General features: G+C 42.2%; 1 protein-coding gene across 1 annotated transcript; it reads right to left on the bottom strand.

Moving 5' to 3' along the window:
* Positions 1-20: 20 nt before the first annotated feature.
* On the bottom strand, positions 21-18,756 carry LOC115163569 (serine/threonine-protein phosphatase PP1-beta catalytic subunit). The gene is made up of 8 exons (XM_029715602.1): positions 18,661-18,756; positions 10,486-10,617; positions 9,216-9,446; positions 8,962-9,066; positions 8,804-8,875; positions 8,561-8,712; positions 1,709-1,843; positions 21-1,619 (listed from the first exon to the last, which is right to left on the bottom strand). Exons 1-8 carry the CDS (start codon positions 18,710-18,712, stop codon positions 1,515-1,517), a joined length of 984 nt encoding a protein of 327 aa, XP_029571462.1. The 5' UTR covers positions 18,713-18,756; the 3' UTR covers positions 21-1,514.
* Positions 18,757-19,895: the final 1,139 nt, after the last annotated feature.

Below are 19,895 nucleotides of genomic sequence, written 5' to 3'. Positions count from 1 at the left end.
GACAGACACGAGAGGCAGGGTCAACGGCACTGTTCCATTTATTCCATTCAAAGAGTCAAACGAACATTTTACAAATCTCAAAACTGTTTAAAACACTGAGTTTCCAACTTGAAGAGACTGATGGATCAGAACAAGGCAAAAGGCGAGATATAGCCAAACTCAAAAGCCTAAAATATTATTTGAATATTCATTAGTAAGCTCATTAGTTGGATGACAATTCTGAACCAGATAATGTAATCATTTTCCCGGAAAGGTACACATACTGTATTCACTATTCACGTTCTGATGCCTTGCTGGTAGTGGACATCGTCAGCCTCTTTCGGCTGTCCTAAGATCTACCACTAGGGGGCAGCAATGTCTAAGTAAGTGATCCTGCTCCAAAGTGCCATCTCGGCCTCACCCCGAGCTTGGTAAGCATGTGCTTGACCCCCGTGTGATGTAATACGCCATGTTTACAAGAAGTGCAGGGCAATGGGGAATGCTGAAAACAGCTTGTGTAAAGTTAAAAACAACTTGTAATCGTCTAGTGGGGCCAACTGGCCGTGTTTGAGAAAAAGAATATTCAACACCAATAGAAATCCGGTGCCTTTGACTCTTGCCTTAGCTTTCCAAGCCACCACCATCTATGCATTCTCACAGGCACACAGTTAAAGCAATGTCCATAAACAGTCTTCAGCAATTGAAGCAGGTTAGGTGGATACGAGGAGAGGGCTGGTGGTGGACAAGATGGATTCAAAACCAACAGGCATTTTAAACACCCATTTGTTGTGAACCCTTTGAGTTGAGGACACACATGACCTTAACTGTTAACATGTATACACAGTTAAAATATACAGAATGTGTATACAATACATGCCCAGTGTGTATATACCGTCATTTTGTATGGTTCTGATAATGCATTTGTACAAGTACTTTCAAAGTTGTTAATAGTTCATTAGTGTCTCCATAAAGAGAGAAATGTGAGTCCAACGGGGTGAAAATGACTTTCTCCAAACTCATTAAGAGGCAAAACCATTCCACTCAGTTACTGTAGCCAAAACGGCCAATGTTATTAGTAATATTGTGAGAAGGTTACACATTAGCAGGGTAAATTGTAAGACTGGGTGGAGAGGATCTCTCACGTTATTGATCTTGAAGAGTCAAGGCTGGGGTAAAGAACCCAACTCACTCGCGCACACACTCAAATCAAATTCTATACCTGAAGGCAGAAAAACGTCCCTTCAGAATGCATTGCCCCTTTCCACAAAAGGTGTGTATCGTACTGCTGCACCTTAGCAACCCATTTCATAGCATTGAAAAACCACATGTCACTTATTATTAATAAAAATACCAACAAACAAGCAAAGAAAAAAAAATACGTTCACAGCAAAGATTTAATATTTTACACATGAAATAGGTGAGTGGGGATCAGGGGGGCTAGAGCACTTCCCATAGATGGGAGGGAGGGGACCGGACGTTGCAGGGGGGCAATAGAGGAAATGGTGCAAGGAGGAGGCGAGATGGGGGCCAGGCGCTCACCTCTTCTTTGGGGCTTGGGCAGTACGAGGTGGGGTTACAGGGCGTCCCGTGTTCACTCCCCCATACTGGTACTTAGCTTTTTTCTCTGACGGCTTCAAAATCTGAGAGAAAGTATTAATACTTAGTGTGTTAACAGCACTGGGAGACTCATCCACAGTAAGTGAGTGTGTGCGCGAGCGTTTGTTCTCACCTGAAAGGAACACATGAGGGACTCGTCCACGCTCATCATGCCCCCAGCGTTGTCAAACTCCCCGCAGTAGTTGGGAGCTGAGAACAGCGTCACCAGCTGCCGTTTGGCAAAGAACTCATAGCCGTCCTCAACAACCTTCAGGTACAGAACACTTTTAAGTCAACAAACATCCTTTAGAGCTTTATCCTAATGAACATAGCCCTCAGTATCTCATGCATCCTAATGAACAGTGGTGTAAAATTACTACTTTAATCTAGGATATTTTTTACAACTTGACTACATTCCTAAAGAAAATGATGAACTTAATCTCCATACATTTTCCCTGACACCCAAAAAGTACTCGTTACATTTTGAATGATTAGCAGGAAAAGAAAAGTCGAATTCACACATTTAGAGAGAACATCCCTGCTGCCTCTGATCTGGCAGACTCACTAAACACATGCTTCGTTTGTAAATTATGACAGTGTTGGAGCGTGACCCTTGCTATCTGTAAATGAAGGAAATTATGCCGTCTGGTTTGCTTAATATAAGGAATTAGACAATATTTACACTTACTTTTGATACTTAGTATATTTACAACCAAATACTTTTAGACTGACTTCAGTATTTTACTGGGTGACTTACTTGAGTCATTCTCTATTAAGGTAGCTTTACTTTTACCACCACTGCTAATGAACCAATAGCCCTCAGTATCTCATACATCCTAATGAACCAATAGCCCTCAGTATTGGGGCCGGGACAATAACAGTATCAATACTTGTTAGTATTGTTGCAAGGAAACACAAAACGGATTTAACTTCTTTAGGAAAACAGCCCAAATGTTGGAAACAAACACCATTATGTTGTCATCCAGTAGGGCTGCACGATTTGAACAAAACAACAAATTACGATTTTTGGGGACGGATATTGCAATTGTGATTTTCAAACACTTGCTAATTTCATAAGACATGGTTAAAATAAGTGTCCAGGTAGAGATCACTTCTAAATTTATATCATATGAATACATTGTGCTAACTGAATACAAAACCAAATCCCCACCAAAAATTGTTGAACAGTGTTATAGGGTACATATGATAGACAGGATTATTTCACCTACATATTAACATACACATGAACATGACCAATAGTGTGCTATAAGTGCAGCACTTATTAATTCATGACTAACATTGAAGCCCCATTTTCTACACGATACCAAAAGTATGTGGATACCTGCTCGTCAAACATCTCATTCCAAAACCATGGGCATTAATATGGAGTTGGTCCCCCCTTTGCTGCTATAACAGCCTCCAATCTTCTGGGAAGGCTTTCCACTAGATGTTAGAACTTGCTTTCATTCAGCCACAAGAGCATTAGTGAGGTAAGGCACTGATGTTGGGCAATTAGGCCTGGCTTGCAGTCAACGGTCCAATTTATCCCAAAGGTGTCGATGGAGTTGAGGTCAGGGCTCTGTGCAGGCCAGTTAAGTTCTTCCACACCGATCTCAACAAACCATTTCTGTATGGACCCTGTTTTGTGCACAGGGGCATTGTCATGCTGAAACATGAAAGGGCCTTCCCCAAACTGTTGCCACAAAGTTGGAAGCACAGAATCATCTAGAATGTCATTGTATGCTGTAGCGTTAAGAATCCCCTTAATTGGAAGTAAGGGGCCTAGCCCGAACCATGAAAAACAGTCCCAGATCAAACGTTGCACTATGTATTCGGGCAGGTAGCGTTTTCCCGACAAACCCAGATTTGTCCATCGGACTGCCAGATGAAGCGTAATTCATCACTGCTCCAGAGTCCAATGGCGGTGAGCTTTACACCACTCCTGCCGACGCTTGACATTGCGCATGGTGATCTTAAACTTGTGTGCAGCTGCCCGGCCATGGAAACCCACTACATGAAGCTTTCGACGATCAGTTATTGTGCTGACGTTGCTTCCAGAGGCAGTTTGGAACTCAGTATTAGGGTTGCAAAGGGTCAGAAATTTGGGGAATTTTGTTTAAAAATCATCAAATGTTAGCTTATAAACAGTGAACCTTTTTTGTGGGATACACAAGGAAATTCCAGGTCTTGTGGCATATTTTGGTTAAACTATCCCCAATTCAATGGAATTGCAACCCTATGCATGCACAGTGCATTTGTCCATCACATGTGCAGTGCACTCTTCCATCACACATACAGCTGACTCAAGATCTTGCACACGAATGAGATTCTATTGAGCCCACACTACTACACTGTCTGAGCCAAGGAGTACAGTCGTGGCCAAAAGTTGAGAATGACATTAATTTTCACAAAGTCTGCTGCCTCAGTTTCTATGATGGCAATTTGCATATACTCCAGAATGTTATGAAGAGTGATCAGATGAATCGCAATTAATTGCAAAGTCCCTCTTTGCCATGCAAATTAACTTAATCCCCAAAATACATTTCCACTGCATTTCAGCCCTGCCACAAAAGGACGAGCTGACATGTCAGTGATTCTCTTGTTAACACAGGTGTGAGTGTTGACGAGGACAAGGCTGGAGGTCACTCCGTCATGCTGATTGAGTTTGAATAACAGACTGGAAGCTTCAAAAGGAGGGTGGTGCTTGCAATCATTGTTCTTCCTCTGTCAACCATGGAAACTTGCCGTCCTCATTACTTTGCACAAAAAGGGCTTCACAGGCAAGGATATTGCTGCCAGTAAAATTGCACCTAAATCAACCATTTATAAGAACTTCAAGGAGAGCAGTTCAATTGTTGTGCAGAAGGCTTCAGGGCACCCAAGAAAGTCCAGCAAGCGCCAGGACCATCTCCTAAAGTTGATTCAGCTGCGGGATCGGGACACCACCATTACAGAGCTTGCTCAGGAATGGCAGCAAGCAGGTGTGAGTGCATCTGCACGCACTGTGAGGCGAAGACTTTTGGAGGATGGCCTGGTGTCAAGAAGGGCAGCAAAGAAGCCACTTCACTCCAGGAAAAACATCAGGGACAGACTAATATTCTGCAAAAAGTACAGGGATTGGACTGCTGAGGACTGGGGTAAAGTCATTTTCTCTGATGAATCCCCTTACCGATCCGGAGAAGACAAGGTGAGCACTACCATCAGTCCTGTGTCATGCCAACAGTAAAGCATCCTGAGACCATTCATGTGTGGGGTTGCTTCTCAGCCAAGGGAGTGGGCTCACTCACAATTTTGCCTAAGAACGCAGCCATGAATAAAGAACGGTTTCCAACACATCCTCCAAGAGCAACTTCTCCCAACCATCCAGGAACAGTGGTGACAAACAATGCCTTTTCCAGCATGATGTAGCACCTTGCCATAAGGCAAAAGTGATAACTAAGTGGCTCGGGGAACAAAACATTGATATTTTGGATCCATGACCAGGAACCTCCCCAGACCTTAATCCCATTGAGAACTTGTGGTTAATCCTCAAGAGGCGGGTGGACAAACAAAAACCCACAAATTCTGACAAACTCCAAGCATTGATTATGCAAGAATAGGCTGCCATCAGTGAGGATGTGGCCTAGAAGTTAATTGACAGCATTCCAGGGCGGATTGCAGAGGTCTTGAAAAAGAAGGGTCAACACTGCAAATATTGACTCTTTGCATCAACTTCATGTAATTGTCAATAAAAGCCTTTGACACTTGTGAAATGCTTGTAATTATACTTCAGTATTCCATAGTAAAATCTGACAAAAATATCTAAAGACACTGAAGCAGCAAACCTTATGGAAATGAATGTGTCATTCGCAAAACTTTTGGCCACGACTGTACATGCTTTCTGGTTAACTTCTCTAGGGTAGGGGGCAGTATTTTGACGTCTGGATGAAAGGCGTGCCCAAATTAAACTGCCTGCTACTCAGACTCAGAAGGTAGGATATGCATATTATTAGTAGATTTGGATAGAAAACACTGAAGTTTCTAAAACTGTTTGAATGATGTCTGTGAGTATAACAGAACTCATGGCAGGCAAAACCCTGAGAAAAATCCAACCAGAAAGTGAGAAATCTGAGGTTGTAGTTTTTTCAAGTGATTGATTGCCTTTACAGTATACAGTGACTTAGGGTTCATTTTGCACTTTAAGGCTTCCACTAGATGTCAACAGTCTTTATAAAGTTGTTCCAGGCTTCTATGGTGAACAGAGAGCGAACAAAGGAAGTTGTTGATTCAGGAAAGGACAACTTCATTGGCGCGCATTCACGTGAGAGTTATCTGTGTTCCATTACATTTTTCAAGACATTGGAATCGTCCGGTTGGAATATTATTTAAGTTTTATGTTAAAAAGGCCCTAAAGATTGATGCTATACATCGTTTGACATGTTTCTACGAACGTAAATATAACTTTTTGTTGTGAACTTTTCAGCACGCTTCCTACATTTGGAGTAGCTTACTGAATGCGCAAACAAGGAGGTATTTGGACAAAAATTATGGACTTTATCGAACAAAACATTTATTGTGGACCTAGGATTCCTGGGAGTGCATTCTGATGAAGATCAAAGGTAAGTGAATATTTATAATGCTATTTATGATTTTAGATGACTCCAAAATGGCGGGTATCTGTATTGCCTGCTGCTGTTGTCTGAACGCTGTACTCAGATTATTGCAAAGTGTGCTTTCCCCGTGAAGCTTTTTTGAAATCTGTCACAGCGGTTGCATTAAGGAGATGTTTATCTATAATTCTTTGAATAACAGTTTAATATTTTATCGTTTACGATGAGTATTTCTAAAAATTGATGTGCTCATTCACCCGAAGTTTTTGAAGGAAAAACATTTCTGAACATTATGGGCCAATGTAAAAATTGGGTTTTTGGATATAAATATGAACTTTATCGAGCAAAACATACATGTAATTGTGTAACATGAAGTCCTATGAGTGCCATCTGGTGAAGATCAAAGGTTGGTGCTTAATTTTAGCTGTATTTCTGTTTTTTGTGACACCTCTTCTTGCTAGGAAAATGGCTGTGTGGTTTTTCTTGTCAAGGTACTGTCCTAACATAATCTAATGTTTTGCTTTCGCTGTAAAGCCTTGTTGAAATCGGACAATGTGGTTGGATTAACGAGAGTCTTATCTATAAAATGGTGTATAACACTTGTATGTGTGAGAAATTTGAATTATGAGATTTTGGTGGTTTTGAATTTGCCGCCCTGCTATTTCACTGGCTGTTGAATAGTGTGTCCCGCAGGTGGGACGGTCACGTCCCACATACCCAAGAGAGGGTAAGTTTTGATTATAATACTGGGTGGGGTGAATATATTTTGACATAGATAAAAAAAAAAAAAAATGTGTTAACTAGTAAATAGTAGCCTACAGCAAATTGTGTTTAAATCATTTCTAACTTGTTAACAATTTCTGCTAGTTAGTTTTTGCTACCTGAGGAGTGTTAATTCGCCTGTTTCCATACACGTTTCATTTTAAAACATTTATTTTATAAAAGGAGTTGTTTAATCTAACTGCTTAACTATTTATCTGTACATGGAATTTTTTTAAACAATTTTTTCTAATCTTTACAGGAAAATGCCACAGGCACTATCTGATGTGTGGAGACATTTCACTGCAGCTTATGTAGATGGAAAATCTGTGTACATTTGCAAATACTGTGCCAAATCATGTGTGAGGATATTGCTGCCAGCAAATCATGTGTGAAGAATGCAACAAAGAGCACATAAGCACAAAAAGCTTTAAGGTAATAACATGTGCACAAATGTGTTTACATCACTGTTAATGAGCATTTTATCCTTTGTCAAGATAATCTATCCACTTGACAGGTGTGGCATATCAAGAAGCTGATTAAACAGCATGAACATTGCACAGGTGCACCTTGTGCTGGGGGCAATAAAAGGCCAGTAAAATGTGCAGTTGTCACAACACAATGCCACAGATGTCTCAAGTTGAGGGATATTGCAATTGGCATGCTGACTGCATGAATGTCCACCAGAGCTGTTGCTAGAGAATTTAATGTTAATTTCTCTACCATAAGCCACCTGTGCAATGTACAACGTCGTTTTAGAGAATTTGGCAGTACATCCAACCGACCTCACATGTAACCATGTCAGCCCAGGACCTCCACATGTCTGTAATAATACCCTTTTGTGGCGAAAAACTCATTTTGACTGGCTGGGCCTGGCTCCAGGCTCAACCATGGCTGCGGCCCTGCCCAGTCATGTGAAATCCATAGATTAGGGCCTAATGAATTTATTTCAATTGACTGATTTCCTTATATGAACTGTATTTCTCATGTTGCCTCTTGCTGTCGCCACAACTCTGAGGCACTTTTTGCACAACACTTGCATTTGGTTGACATTGGTTTGTCTGTCGCTGAAATACTGCCAAATCACTGAAGATGTGCTCTTTGGCACCAAATCAAAGTTCATTAGCACTAGCAGGACTCATTTTTCCAACACACTGAGGTCAAGCCACAGAGTTTCTAAACATCCTACTGTACTGTCTTTGGTGAAGCCTTTTCTCTTCTCATCACCATCTAACTGCGTGCCCGAAACAGGGATGCTTGTGATTCGCCTGCATGTGCACGCCATGCAGAGTGAGAGAGCCCGCTTGTGATTGGTCAGCATCCTTTGTGCATGTAGAGAGTGAATGCGCATCTCATTGGAGGAGGTACCATAGTGTAGTTTGTTGTATTAATGAAGTTTCAAAGGAGAAAAATCACAGCCTCTTACGATATGGATATTGCATGTCAATATCGCACTTGCGATTTTAATTTGATTAAATCGTGCAGCCCTGTCATCCAGAGTCACATTTACTTTCCAAGTTTCAGCACACAATGTTTTACATACAACAGGCTTTTAAAGGTCTACTTCCTGTTGCGATACTGGTATCGTCACAGCCCTACCCAGTATCTCCTACATTAGGTCAGTATAAAGGCTCTACCTGGTGGGCTCTGCAGATGAGGTCCAGGTCGTGGCGGTTGAGGAACTTGCTGACCACGTCGGCCCCAAAGGTGAAGGAGACACCCCGGTCGTTTTCCCCCCAGCCCTGCACGTCTTTGTCTGGATCTGACCACAGCAGGTCACACAGCAGGCCTAGCACAGAGAAAGCGAGCTCAGCACAGTCAGAGCCAGTCACAAATACATCACAAAACATGTAACCCCCCCGACACACACGTTAACACACCTGTGTCAGGGACATCAGTGGGCCTCATGATGCGTCGGATTTGCTCCATGGACTGCAGATCAGGAGAGAGACCTGAGGAAAAGGGATGATTGTTAATGAATAATATTCAAAAATAATAATAGGGACTGAATTGATTGAAAAGCCCCCATGCATACAACCTCCATGGCAGCAGAAGATCTTCTCATCGATTATAGCGGCAATGGGCAAACAGTTGAAGCAATCTGTGAAGGTCTTCCACAGCTTTATGTTGAATCTGCGTTTGCCTGGGGAACACAACATAGAAAGGACATGGAATTATGCTAAGAATTAATAGAGATCACAAAAGCAATACTATTATGGATCCTCCATCCTCACTGAGAAAGATAACTGATTCAGCGTGTGTGTATGTGTGAGACACTGCTTCCGGTCTTACACTCGTCATAGAAACCGTAGATGCGGTTGATGGAGGCACATTCGTGGTTTCCTCTGAGCAGGAAGAAGTTCTCGGGGTATTTGATCTTGTAGGCCAGCAGTAGGCAGATGGTTTCCAAGGACTGCTTGCCTCGGTCCACGTAATCCCCCAGGAACAGGTAGTTAGCCTCCGGCGGGAAGCCCCCGTACTCAAAGAGCCGCAGCAGGTCTGTGTACTGCCCATGGATATCACCTAGCGAGAGAGAGCAGAGGGGTTGTGAGACAACCATTATTTGATGTACCCTTTATTTAACCAGGGAAGTCACATTGAGATTAAAAAAGAAAGGCTATGTCAAAGGGCACCCTGGACACCTGGAAGGAGTGGAGAAGAGAGTGAGTGACTAGACTTGAGCCAGATTGTGTCCTTGCTGGAAGGGAGATGGCCCCATCCAGCAGAGCCGCAGACACTCGAGGGAGACAGCATTTATATCCTCCTGCTCTACTTACTGAGCTAGGCCTTTGTCTCTCCAATGCGTTATCCTATTCTCTCCTTTCTCTCTGACATTTTGGCTTAAAGACAACTGTGTGTGTTAAGGATAGTTGCCAGGACCATAAAAATGAATAGAATGGTATGGATAGTGCCAGGACACCAGTGAATTTATAGGTATCTGTGGTTTTATTTGCCTGAAGATTTCTATAAGGACAGGTATGGGTACCTGTATATAGCTTCATAATTCTGTACTTTATTCCATGCGTTTTCATTTCCATATTTTTAAACTATCATTGGGAAAGAGCTCGTAAGTAAGCATTTCACGGTGAAGTCTACACCTGCTATATTCGGCACATGACAAATAAAATGTGATTTGATTTAGGTAGGCTTTTTCTTGGCCATGTAAAATCACTCACCTTAGGCCTATGTCAGCTTTTTATATATTTTTCTAACCCTGGTATGACTCATTTTATGACGCGACAGACAGACACAGAGAGCGCGACAGACGGAGACAGAGAGCGCGACAGACGGAGACAGAGAGCGCGACAGACGGAGACAGAGAGCGCGACAGACGGAGACAGAGAGCGCGACAGACGGAGACAGAGAGCGCGACAGACGGAGACAGAGAGCGCGACAGACGGAGACAGAGAGCGCGACAGACGGAGACAGAGAGCGCGACAGACAGACAGAGAGCGCGACAGACAGACAGAGAGCGCGACAGACAGACAGAGAGCGCGACAGACAGACAGAGAGCGTGCTCCAGAGTAAGGATAGAGCAAGCGGGGGAACTAATTGTACTGACCACAGATTTTGAGCGGCGCCTCCAGCTCCAGTAGGATGGGCTGGCTGAGGAAGATCTCCCGGGACTTGATGCACAACCCCCGCACCTCCGCCTCCGTCATCTGGACTATCTTCCCTGGACGGCATCCTCGCACTTGACAAAAAGATAGGGCGATCAATCATCACAACCATGAGTCATGACCCTGCTCTCCATTGTAATCATGCCGACTGTGTTTCATGTGCTTTTTATGGTCTTCAAATCAGTGCAGAATATGAAACCACAGTGTAAGTCCTAAAAGAAAAAACAAAAGTTGGACCAAATCTTTTTGATATCGTTGCAAAACCTCACATTTCAATGTCATAAAAATAGCAATGTAATTTCATTCAGATGGCATAGATTTACACTTTGACCAATAATAATAATAATAATAATGATAATAATAATAATAATAATAATAAGACGTTGAAAAAAAAAATAAACTTCCAAGGCCCTAACCAATTTCTAATAGGATGACGACTACTGCATACCTAATGGCCTTTAGAAAAGGCCTTCTGCTCGACTTCACAAATGACAGAGGATTGCAGGTCACAGCCATTTGACTTTCATTAACAGTAATCGATTGGCTAATGGTTTAGGGAGTAACCGAGTCAACCTCCCGGCTAGAACATGGATGACATTGAGTTGGGTTTTTTTTAAATATATTTTTTTAAGGCTTGCCATTTCAGGTTCAGCAATGTACTGGCAACATGAAAGGAGAGAGGGAACGAGACAGCAAGTGATTGTCACTGCTGCTGTGAGCAGTGTTCCAAGTGTGGATAAAGTGTCTTGAAAGCGTGTTATGTATAATTTCATGATAAAATGCTTTTTATTCATTCGTAGTGTGTATTATTTAGGCTAATAAATACAGATGAGGTTGACTGTATTTTTTGTAAGTTTCAGGTTAGTCACGTGCACAAGTACAGTGAAATGCCTTTTCTTGCATGCTCTAAACCCAACAATGCAGTAATCAATATCAATGTAGGACTACAAAATAACAGTAGGACAAAAAGACAAATAAAAATAACAAGAGAAAGTAAGAAGCTATAAACAGGGTCAGTTCCAATACCATATTTATACTGAACAGAATTGTAAAAACAAACGCAACATGCAACAATTTCACTGAGTAACAGTTCATAAGAAAATAGGCCCACCCACTTGGGAGCCAGGCCGACCCATCTCTAAAACAAAGTTGAGGCAGCTTATGGTAGAGAAATTAACATTCAATTCTCTGGCAACAGCTCTGTTGGACATTCCTGCAGTCAGCATGCCAATTGCACACTCATAACTTGCGACATCTGTGGCATTGTGTTGTGTGACAAAACTGCACATTTTAGAGTGGCCTTTTATTGTTTCCAGCACAAGGTGCACCTGTGCAATGATCATGCTGTTTAATCAGCTTCTTGATATGCCACACCTGTCAGGTGGATGATTATCTTGGCAAAGGTGAAATGCTCACTAACAGAGACGTAAACAAATGTGTGCACAAAATGTGAGAAAAATAGAGATATACTACATGGACAAAAGTATATACACACACTTTCAAATTAGTGGATTCAACTATTTTAGCCACACTCGTTGTTGACCGATATAAAATCCAGCACACAGCCATGCAATTTCCATAGACAAACACTGGCAGTAGAATGGCCAGTACCGAAGAGGTCAGTGACTTTCAAAGCGGCATCGTCATTGGATGACACCTTTCTAACAAGTCAGTTCGGCCTTGTTCAACTGTAAGTGCTGTTACTGTGAAGTTGAAACGTCTAGGAGCAACAACGGATCAGCCACTAACTGGTAAGCCACACAAGCTCACAGAACGGGACCGCCGAGTGCTGAAGCACATAGTCCGTAAAAATGGTTTGTCCTTGGTTGCAACACTCACTATTGTGTTCCAAACTGCCTCTAGAAGCAACATCAGCACAACTGTTAGTCGGGAGTTTCATAAAATGGGTTTCCATGGCCGAGCAGCCACACACAAGCCTAAGATCACCATGCACAATGCAAAGCATCGGCTGGAGTGGTGTAAAGCTTGACACCATTGGAATCTGGAAACGCATTCTCTGGAGGGATTAATCACGCTTCACTATCTGGTAGTCCAATGGCCAAATCTGGGTTTGGCGGATGCCAGAAGAATGATACCTGCCCGAATGCATAGTGCCAACTAGAGGTTGACCGATTTAATCGGCAGGGCTGATTAATTACGGCCGATTTCAAGTTTTCGTAACAATCGGTAATCTGCATTTTTGGACGCCGATTACATTGCAATCCACAAGGAAACTGCGTGGCAGGCTGACCACCTGTTACGCGAGTGCAGCAAGGCGCCAAGGTTGCTTGCTAGCTAGCATTAAACTTATCTTATAAAAAACAATCAATCAATCTTCACATAATCACCAGTTAACCTAGTAATATCAACCATGTGTAGTTAACTAGCTTGTCCTGTGTTGCATATAATCAATGCGGTTAATTTATCATCGAATCACAGCTTACTTCAACTTCGCCAAACGGGTGATGATTTAAAAGCACATTGTGCATTTTTCGGCAATCTTTGCACAAATGTACCTAACCATAAACATCAAAACCTTTCTTAAAATCAATACACAGAAGTATATATTTTTAAACCGCCATATTTACTTAAAAGAAATTCATGTTAGCAGGCAATATTAACTAGGAAAATGTTGTCATTTCTCTTGCATTCAGTGCAAGCAGAGTCAGGGTATATGCAACAGTTTGGGCGGCCTGGCATTTGCGAACAAATTTTCCTGAATTTTACATAATTATGACATAACATTGAAGGTTGTGCAATGTAACAGCAATATTTAGACATAGGGTTGCCACCCGTTCGATAAAATACGGAACGGTTCCGTATTTCACTAAAATAATAAACGTTTTGTTTTCGAAATTATAGTTTCCGGATTTGACCATATTAAGGACCAAAGGCTCGTATTTCTGTGTTTATTATAATTAAGTCTATGATATAGCAGTCTGACTGAGTGGTTGTAGGCAGCAGCAGCAGGCTCGTAAGCATTCATTCAAACAGCACTGCGTTTGCCAGCAGCTCTTAGCAATGCTTGAAGCACAGCGCTGTTTATAACTTCAAGCCTATCAACTCCTGAGATTAGTATTGCCAGCCTAAAGTGCCTATTAAAACATCCTATAGTCAAAGGTATATGAAATACAAATGGTATAGAGAAAAATAGTCGACGCTTCATCATTCCTATAACTACAACCTAAAACTTCTTAACTGGGAATATTGAAGAACTGGGAATATTGAACCACCAGCGTTCATATGTTCTGAGCAAGGAACTTAAACATTAGCTTTTTTTACATGGCACATATTGCACTTTTACTTTCTTCTCCAACACTGTTTTTGCACTATTTAAACCAAATTGAGCGTGTTTCATTATTTCTTTGAGACTAAAGAGAGTTTATTTATGTATTATATTCAGTTAAAATAAAAGCGTCTATTGTTCATTCAGTATTGTTGTAATTGTCATTACACACACACATAAATAAATTGTCTGATTAATTGTAGTCGACTTTTGGTCCCAATAAATCGGTATCGGCATTGAAAAGTCATAAAATCGGTCAACCTCTAGTGCCAACTGTAAAGTTTGGTGGAGGAGGAATAAGGGTCTGGGGCTGTTATTCATGGTTCGAGCTAGGCCCCTTACTGCCAGTGAAGGGAAATCTTAACACTACAGCATACAATACCATTCTCAGGGATGCAAACTGGTGAGGGCCCAAAAAGGTGACACTTTTTTTTGCACTGAAACATGTAATAAATCCCTGCTAGGGGGAAATGCAGGTTAACTAATTAAACAATAAAGAATATGTTTTAAATATTCAGTCTCTGTGTGTAAAATAAGTGGTTAATGTGAACCTAACTCACAGCTAAAAAATGTAAAGAGAGCAATCCAATGTTATTTGTTGTCTAGACTTTACTGCAAATGACACTCAAGTCTTGAGAAAAAAAACAATACACTAATATTGCAGTTAGCCATGACAGCCTTTATAATAGAACGCTTGTGACCACACACAAATATTGCACTTGGGGGAAAAAAACATCTTAAAGTAGAAATAGAATGAAACAAACAGGCATTCTATTTTTGCTCTATTACACGCACCACTATAGACATTGATCAAGTGCACGCGTATAACTTGAGGAACAGCAAGGAGTCGTATACAAGTTAATACTACAGCGGATTGGTTAAGTTACTAATGTTAGCTCATCTGATGTTGTAACGTTAGCTAGCTAATGTTCGCTGTCTAACTATTAGCAAGCTAATTTTCACGCCATAAACTCACTTATTTGACCAGATAAGTTGGCTAATGTTACTCAACATTTACCTGGCTAGCTAACGGAGAATTCAATCCAGCTAGCAAGATACTTAACAATGCTAATACTTGTTCCACCACATGTTCTCCCTCACCTCAAACTTTCCAAATCCAGTATTTGTTCGGTTAAAGCTCATGAAGTACGCTTCATCACCTTCTCACCCCAGTCTCCGTGGTCAGGCTTCTCACCTTATGTTACCTCTTCGTTATCGTTCAGGGGACGCTCTGTGTTAACTGGAAAACTGACTTTCCAGAGCGCGCGCTGATGCTGTAACTAGTAAATTGGTTGTCTCTTCAGTCGCATGCTGCGCTGCATTCTGTTATGTAAACGATTGGCTGAGCCTTGGCTACAGCAGCCAGTATTGCTCCAAACGCGCATCACTCGTTCGCTTACAGCCAGTTGTCATTCAACTCCCCCCCCAAAACCATTCTCATCGGCTCTACACGAATCACGTAGGTCACCTATTTTTTATTGAGAACGGTGAATTTTGCAAAAAGGTGACAGTTTGCATCCCTGCATTCTAGATTATTCTATGCTTCCAATTTTGTGGCAATTATTTGGGGAAGGCCCTTTCCTGTTTTAGCATGACAATACCCCCATGCACAAAGCAAGGGCCATACAGAAATGGTTTGTCAAGACCGGCCTGCACAGAGCCCTGTGACCGGCCTGCACAGAGCCCTGCCTGCACAGAGCCCTATCGAACACCTTTGGGATGAATTGGAACGCCAACAGCGAGCCAGGCCTAATTGCCCAACATCAGTGCCCGACCTCACTAATGCTCTTGTGGCTGAATGGAAGCAAGTACCCACAGCAATGTTCCAACATTAGTGGAAAGCCTGTTATAGCAAAGGTGGGGACAAACTCCATATTAAAATGTCCATGATTTTGGAATGAGATGTTCGACGAGCAGGTGCCCATATACTTTAGGCCATGTAGAGTAGATCGGTATAGGGGTAAGGTGACTAGACAGCAGCATGTATGCTAAACAGAGTCGCAGCAGTGTAAATTAAGGAATGTGTGTGCACGTGTGTCAGTATAAATGTGTGTGCATGTTACGTGTGTCATTTTGTGTGGAATCCTGTGAGTGTGCATAGAGACAGTGCAAAAATAAATACAAGGGTCAACACAGATAGTCCGTGAAGCCATTTTGATGGCTATTTAGCAGTCTTATTTATAGCTTGAGGATAGTAGCTGTTTCGGAGCCGGTTGCTGTCAGACTTGATGCACCTGGTACGGCTTGCCGTGCAAAAGCAGGCCAGAAGATGCTAAAGCATGGGGTAGGGTTGACAGTGATAATTGCTGAAGAGTAGAATCAACAACTTCTGCATAATAAAAACTGTTTATTTATTTTACCTTTATTTAACAAGGTAGGCTAGTTGAGAACAAGTTATCATTTACAACTGCGACCTGGCCAAGATAAAGCAAAGCAGTGTGACACAAACAACACAGAGTTACACATGGAATAAACAAACATACAATCAATAATACAGTAGAACAAGTCTATATACAGTGTGTGCAAATAAGGAAAGATGAGGTAGGGCAATAAATAGGCCATAGTGGTGAAATAATTACAATATAGCAATTAAAACACTGGAGTGATAGAGGTGCAGAAGATGAGTGTGCAAGTAGAGATACTGGGGTGCAAAGGAGCAAAATAAATAACAGTATGGGGATGAGGTAGTTGGATGGGCTATTTACAGATGGGCTATGTACAGGTGTAGTGATCTGTGAGCTGCTCTGACAGCTGGTGCATAGTGAGGGAGATACGAGTCTCCAGCTTCAGTGATTTTTGCAGTTCGTTCCAGTCATTGGCAGCAGAGAACTGGAAGGAAAGGCGGCCAAAGGAAGAATTGGCTTTGGGGGTGACCAGTGAGATATACCTGCTGGAGCGCGTGCTACGGGTGGGTGCTGCTATGGTGACAGTACTGTCTTTTATCGATGGTGGTTATGATATTGTTTAAGATCTTGAGTATGGCACCCACGACCAGCTCGGAAACCAGATTGCATAGCGGAGAAGATACGGTGGGATTCAAAATGGTTGGTGATCTGTTTGTTAACTTGGCTTTCGAATACCTTAGAAAGGCAGGGTAGGATAGATATAGGTCTGTAGCAGTTTGGGTCTAGAGTGTCTCCCCCTTTGAAGAGGGGGATGACCGCGGCAGCTTTCCAATCTTTGGGGATCTCAGACGATACGAAAGAGATGTTGAACAGGCTAGTAATAGTGGTTGCAACAATTTCGGCAGATCATTTTAGAAAGAGAGGGTCCAGATGGGGGGTCCAGGGGTCCAGATTTTGCAGCTCTTTCAGAACATCAGCCATCTGGATTTGGGTGAAGGAGAAATGGGGGAGGCTTGGGCAAGTTGCTGTAGGGGGTGCAGGGCTATTGACCGTGGTATGGGTAGCCAGGTGGAAAGCATGGCCAGCCGTAGAAAAATGCTTATTGAAATTCTCAATGATCAGATTTACCAGTGGTGACAGTGTTTCCTAGCCTCAGTGCAGTGGGCAGCTGGGAGGAGGTGTTCTTATTCTCCATGGACTTTACAGTGTCCCAGAACGTTTTGGAGTTTGTGCTACAGGATGCAAATTTGTGAGTTGCTTTGTGAGGTTTTAAAGGTCACAGTTAGCCATTGTCATGTAAATACCAGCTGAACAGTACCAGTGGCCTGGCTTTGGCCCCAAGTGAGAGCAGGTCCACTGGAACCATGGGTTCCGGCCCATGTAGATGGAAACAGAAAAGTCTGAGCCTTTTAGGTTAAACACCAGGGTAAATCCTGTATGGAAATGCACCATAATTTCATTGTCACACCCTATCATTCACTCCTTAACATCACCTTGATTGTTTCGAAATGTATTAATTATGAGAAAATAAACCAAGACTACGAAGGTTTCTAATGTTTGGGAAATTATCATCTTGAGAATTTTCCATGGGTGATTTCAGCCCAGAAATAAAACGCTCGGGTGCATATCCAACATTGAGAGCGGTTACTGTAGAGTTAAACAGATTACTGACGCGAAACTGAATAGCCACCAAGAGGGCAGTTAAAATGAATGTTAGGGCTGTTTGAGTTGACGGATACTAGGGTTTTTTTGTGTACTTGCTATACATACGACTACAGACATTCTTAGCTACTTCACCAACAACCGAATAGACCCTAGACGTGTATTGAAAACCAATGTAACGTTATTAGTTAGCTTGCAGTCAACACGTACAGGGGGGTGTGTTACCGCTGGCAAACCAAGCTGTCCGCTCGCAAAATCCCATCTCTCGTCAAGATGTAAAAACTTGCGTTAACTCGCTAACAGTCGGTAGCTAGCCACTAAAATGTATACCAAAAAACGGCAACATCCCTGTTCTGTGCTAGGCAAAAAATATGACTAATTAACTAACTAAATGGTCAACATCTGTTTAACTAGTTAGCTAACTTAGTTGGCTAGCTAGTTTGGTAAGCTAGTTAACGTTGTCAATGGCTTGCATGACAGCGCAACACAAATCAAACATATTTTGAAAATAAATGTTTTCTCTTCGACATGTCTAGTCAGCTAGCTAGGTTGGCTAGCTAGCTAGTTGCTGTTAAAATTGTAGCTAGCTCAACCTAGATAGGGTAGCTAGCTAATGCTAGCCACTGACACTGTACTTTGTTGAACAACCTTCCTCTGAAGCGCTAACGTTAGCTAGCTATTTCGCAAACTCAATTGGCCAATGCCAAATATGAGGTTACATTCGTTTTTTGACACCTGAAAATAACATGACAAAATGTTATACGTTTAAGTACTGTCTCCACCATATAACCGCAGGGTTAATTGCAAAATAACATATAACATACCTTCAAGCAATCGGGAGATGATGCTGTCAACGTTGAGCTCGCTTTCCGCCATTTTCTTCGAAAACTACGACGCAGAGAGAACTATCTCGTACTCACCACCCGGGGGCGTGGTTTACTACTGTACAGTACAAACTATTTATTTTATTTTTATTTCACCTTTATTTATCCAGGTAGGCCAGTTGAGAACAAGTTCTCATTTACAACGGCGACCTGGCCAAGATAGAGCAAAGCAATGCGACACAAACAACACAGAGTTACACATGGGATAAACAAACGTACAGTCCAGTCAATAACACAATAGAAAAGTCTATATACAGTGTGTGCAAATGTAGTAAGATTAGGGAGGTAAGGCAATAAATAGGCCATAGTGGCGAAATAATTACAATATAGCAATTAAACACTGGAGTGATAGATGTGTTAAGATGAATGTGCAAGTATAGATACTGGGGTGCAAAGGAGAAGAATAAAAATAACAATATGGGGATGAGGTAGTTGGGTGGGCTATGTACAGATGGGCTATGTACAGGTGCAATGATGCTTAAAGTTAGTGAGGGAGATATAAGTCTCCAGCTTCAGTGATTTTTGCAATCCGTTCCAGTCATTGGCAGCAGAGAACTGGAAGGAAAGGCGACCAAAGTAGGAGTTGGCTTTGGGGCTGACCAGTGAAATATACCTGCTGGAGTTCGTGCTACGGGTGGGTGCTGCTATGGTGACCACTGAGCTGAGATAAGGCGGGGATTTACCTAGCAAAGACTTATAGATGTCCTGGAGCCAGTGGGTTTGGCGATGAATATGAAGCGAGGGTCAGCCAACGAGAGCATACAGGTCGCAGTGATGGGTAGTATATGGGGCTTTGGTGACAAAATGGTTGGCACTGTGATAGACTACATCCAATTTGCTGAGTAGAGTGTTGGAGGCTATTTTGTAAATGACATCGCCTAAGTCAAGGATCGGTAGGATAGCAGTTTTACGAGGGTATGTTTGGTAGCATGAGTGAAGGATGCTTTGTTGCGAAATAGGAAGCCGATTGTAGATTTAATTTTGGATTGGAGATGCTTAATGTGAGTCTGGAAGGAGAGTTTACAGTCTAACCAGACACCTAGGTATTTGTACTTGTCCACATATTCTAAGTCAGAACCGTCCAGAGTAGTGATGCTAGACGGGGCGGGCAGGTGCGGGCAGTGATCAGTTGAAGAGCATGCATTTCATTTTACTTGCATTTAAGAGCAGTTGAA

Source organism: Salmo trutta, chromosome 1 (assembly GCF_901001165.1).
Source record: "Salmo trutta chromosome 1, fSalTru1.1, whole genome shotgun sequence".
NCBI classification, from domain to species: Eukaryota; Metazoa; Chordata; class Actinopteri; order Salmoniformes; family Salmonidae; genus Salmo; species Salmo trutta.
This window is presented reverse-complemented; position numbering and strand designations above follow the sequence as displayed.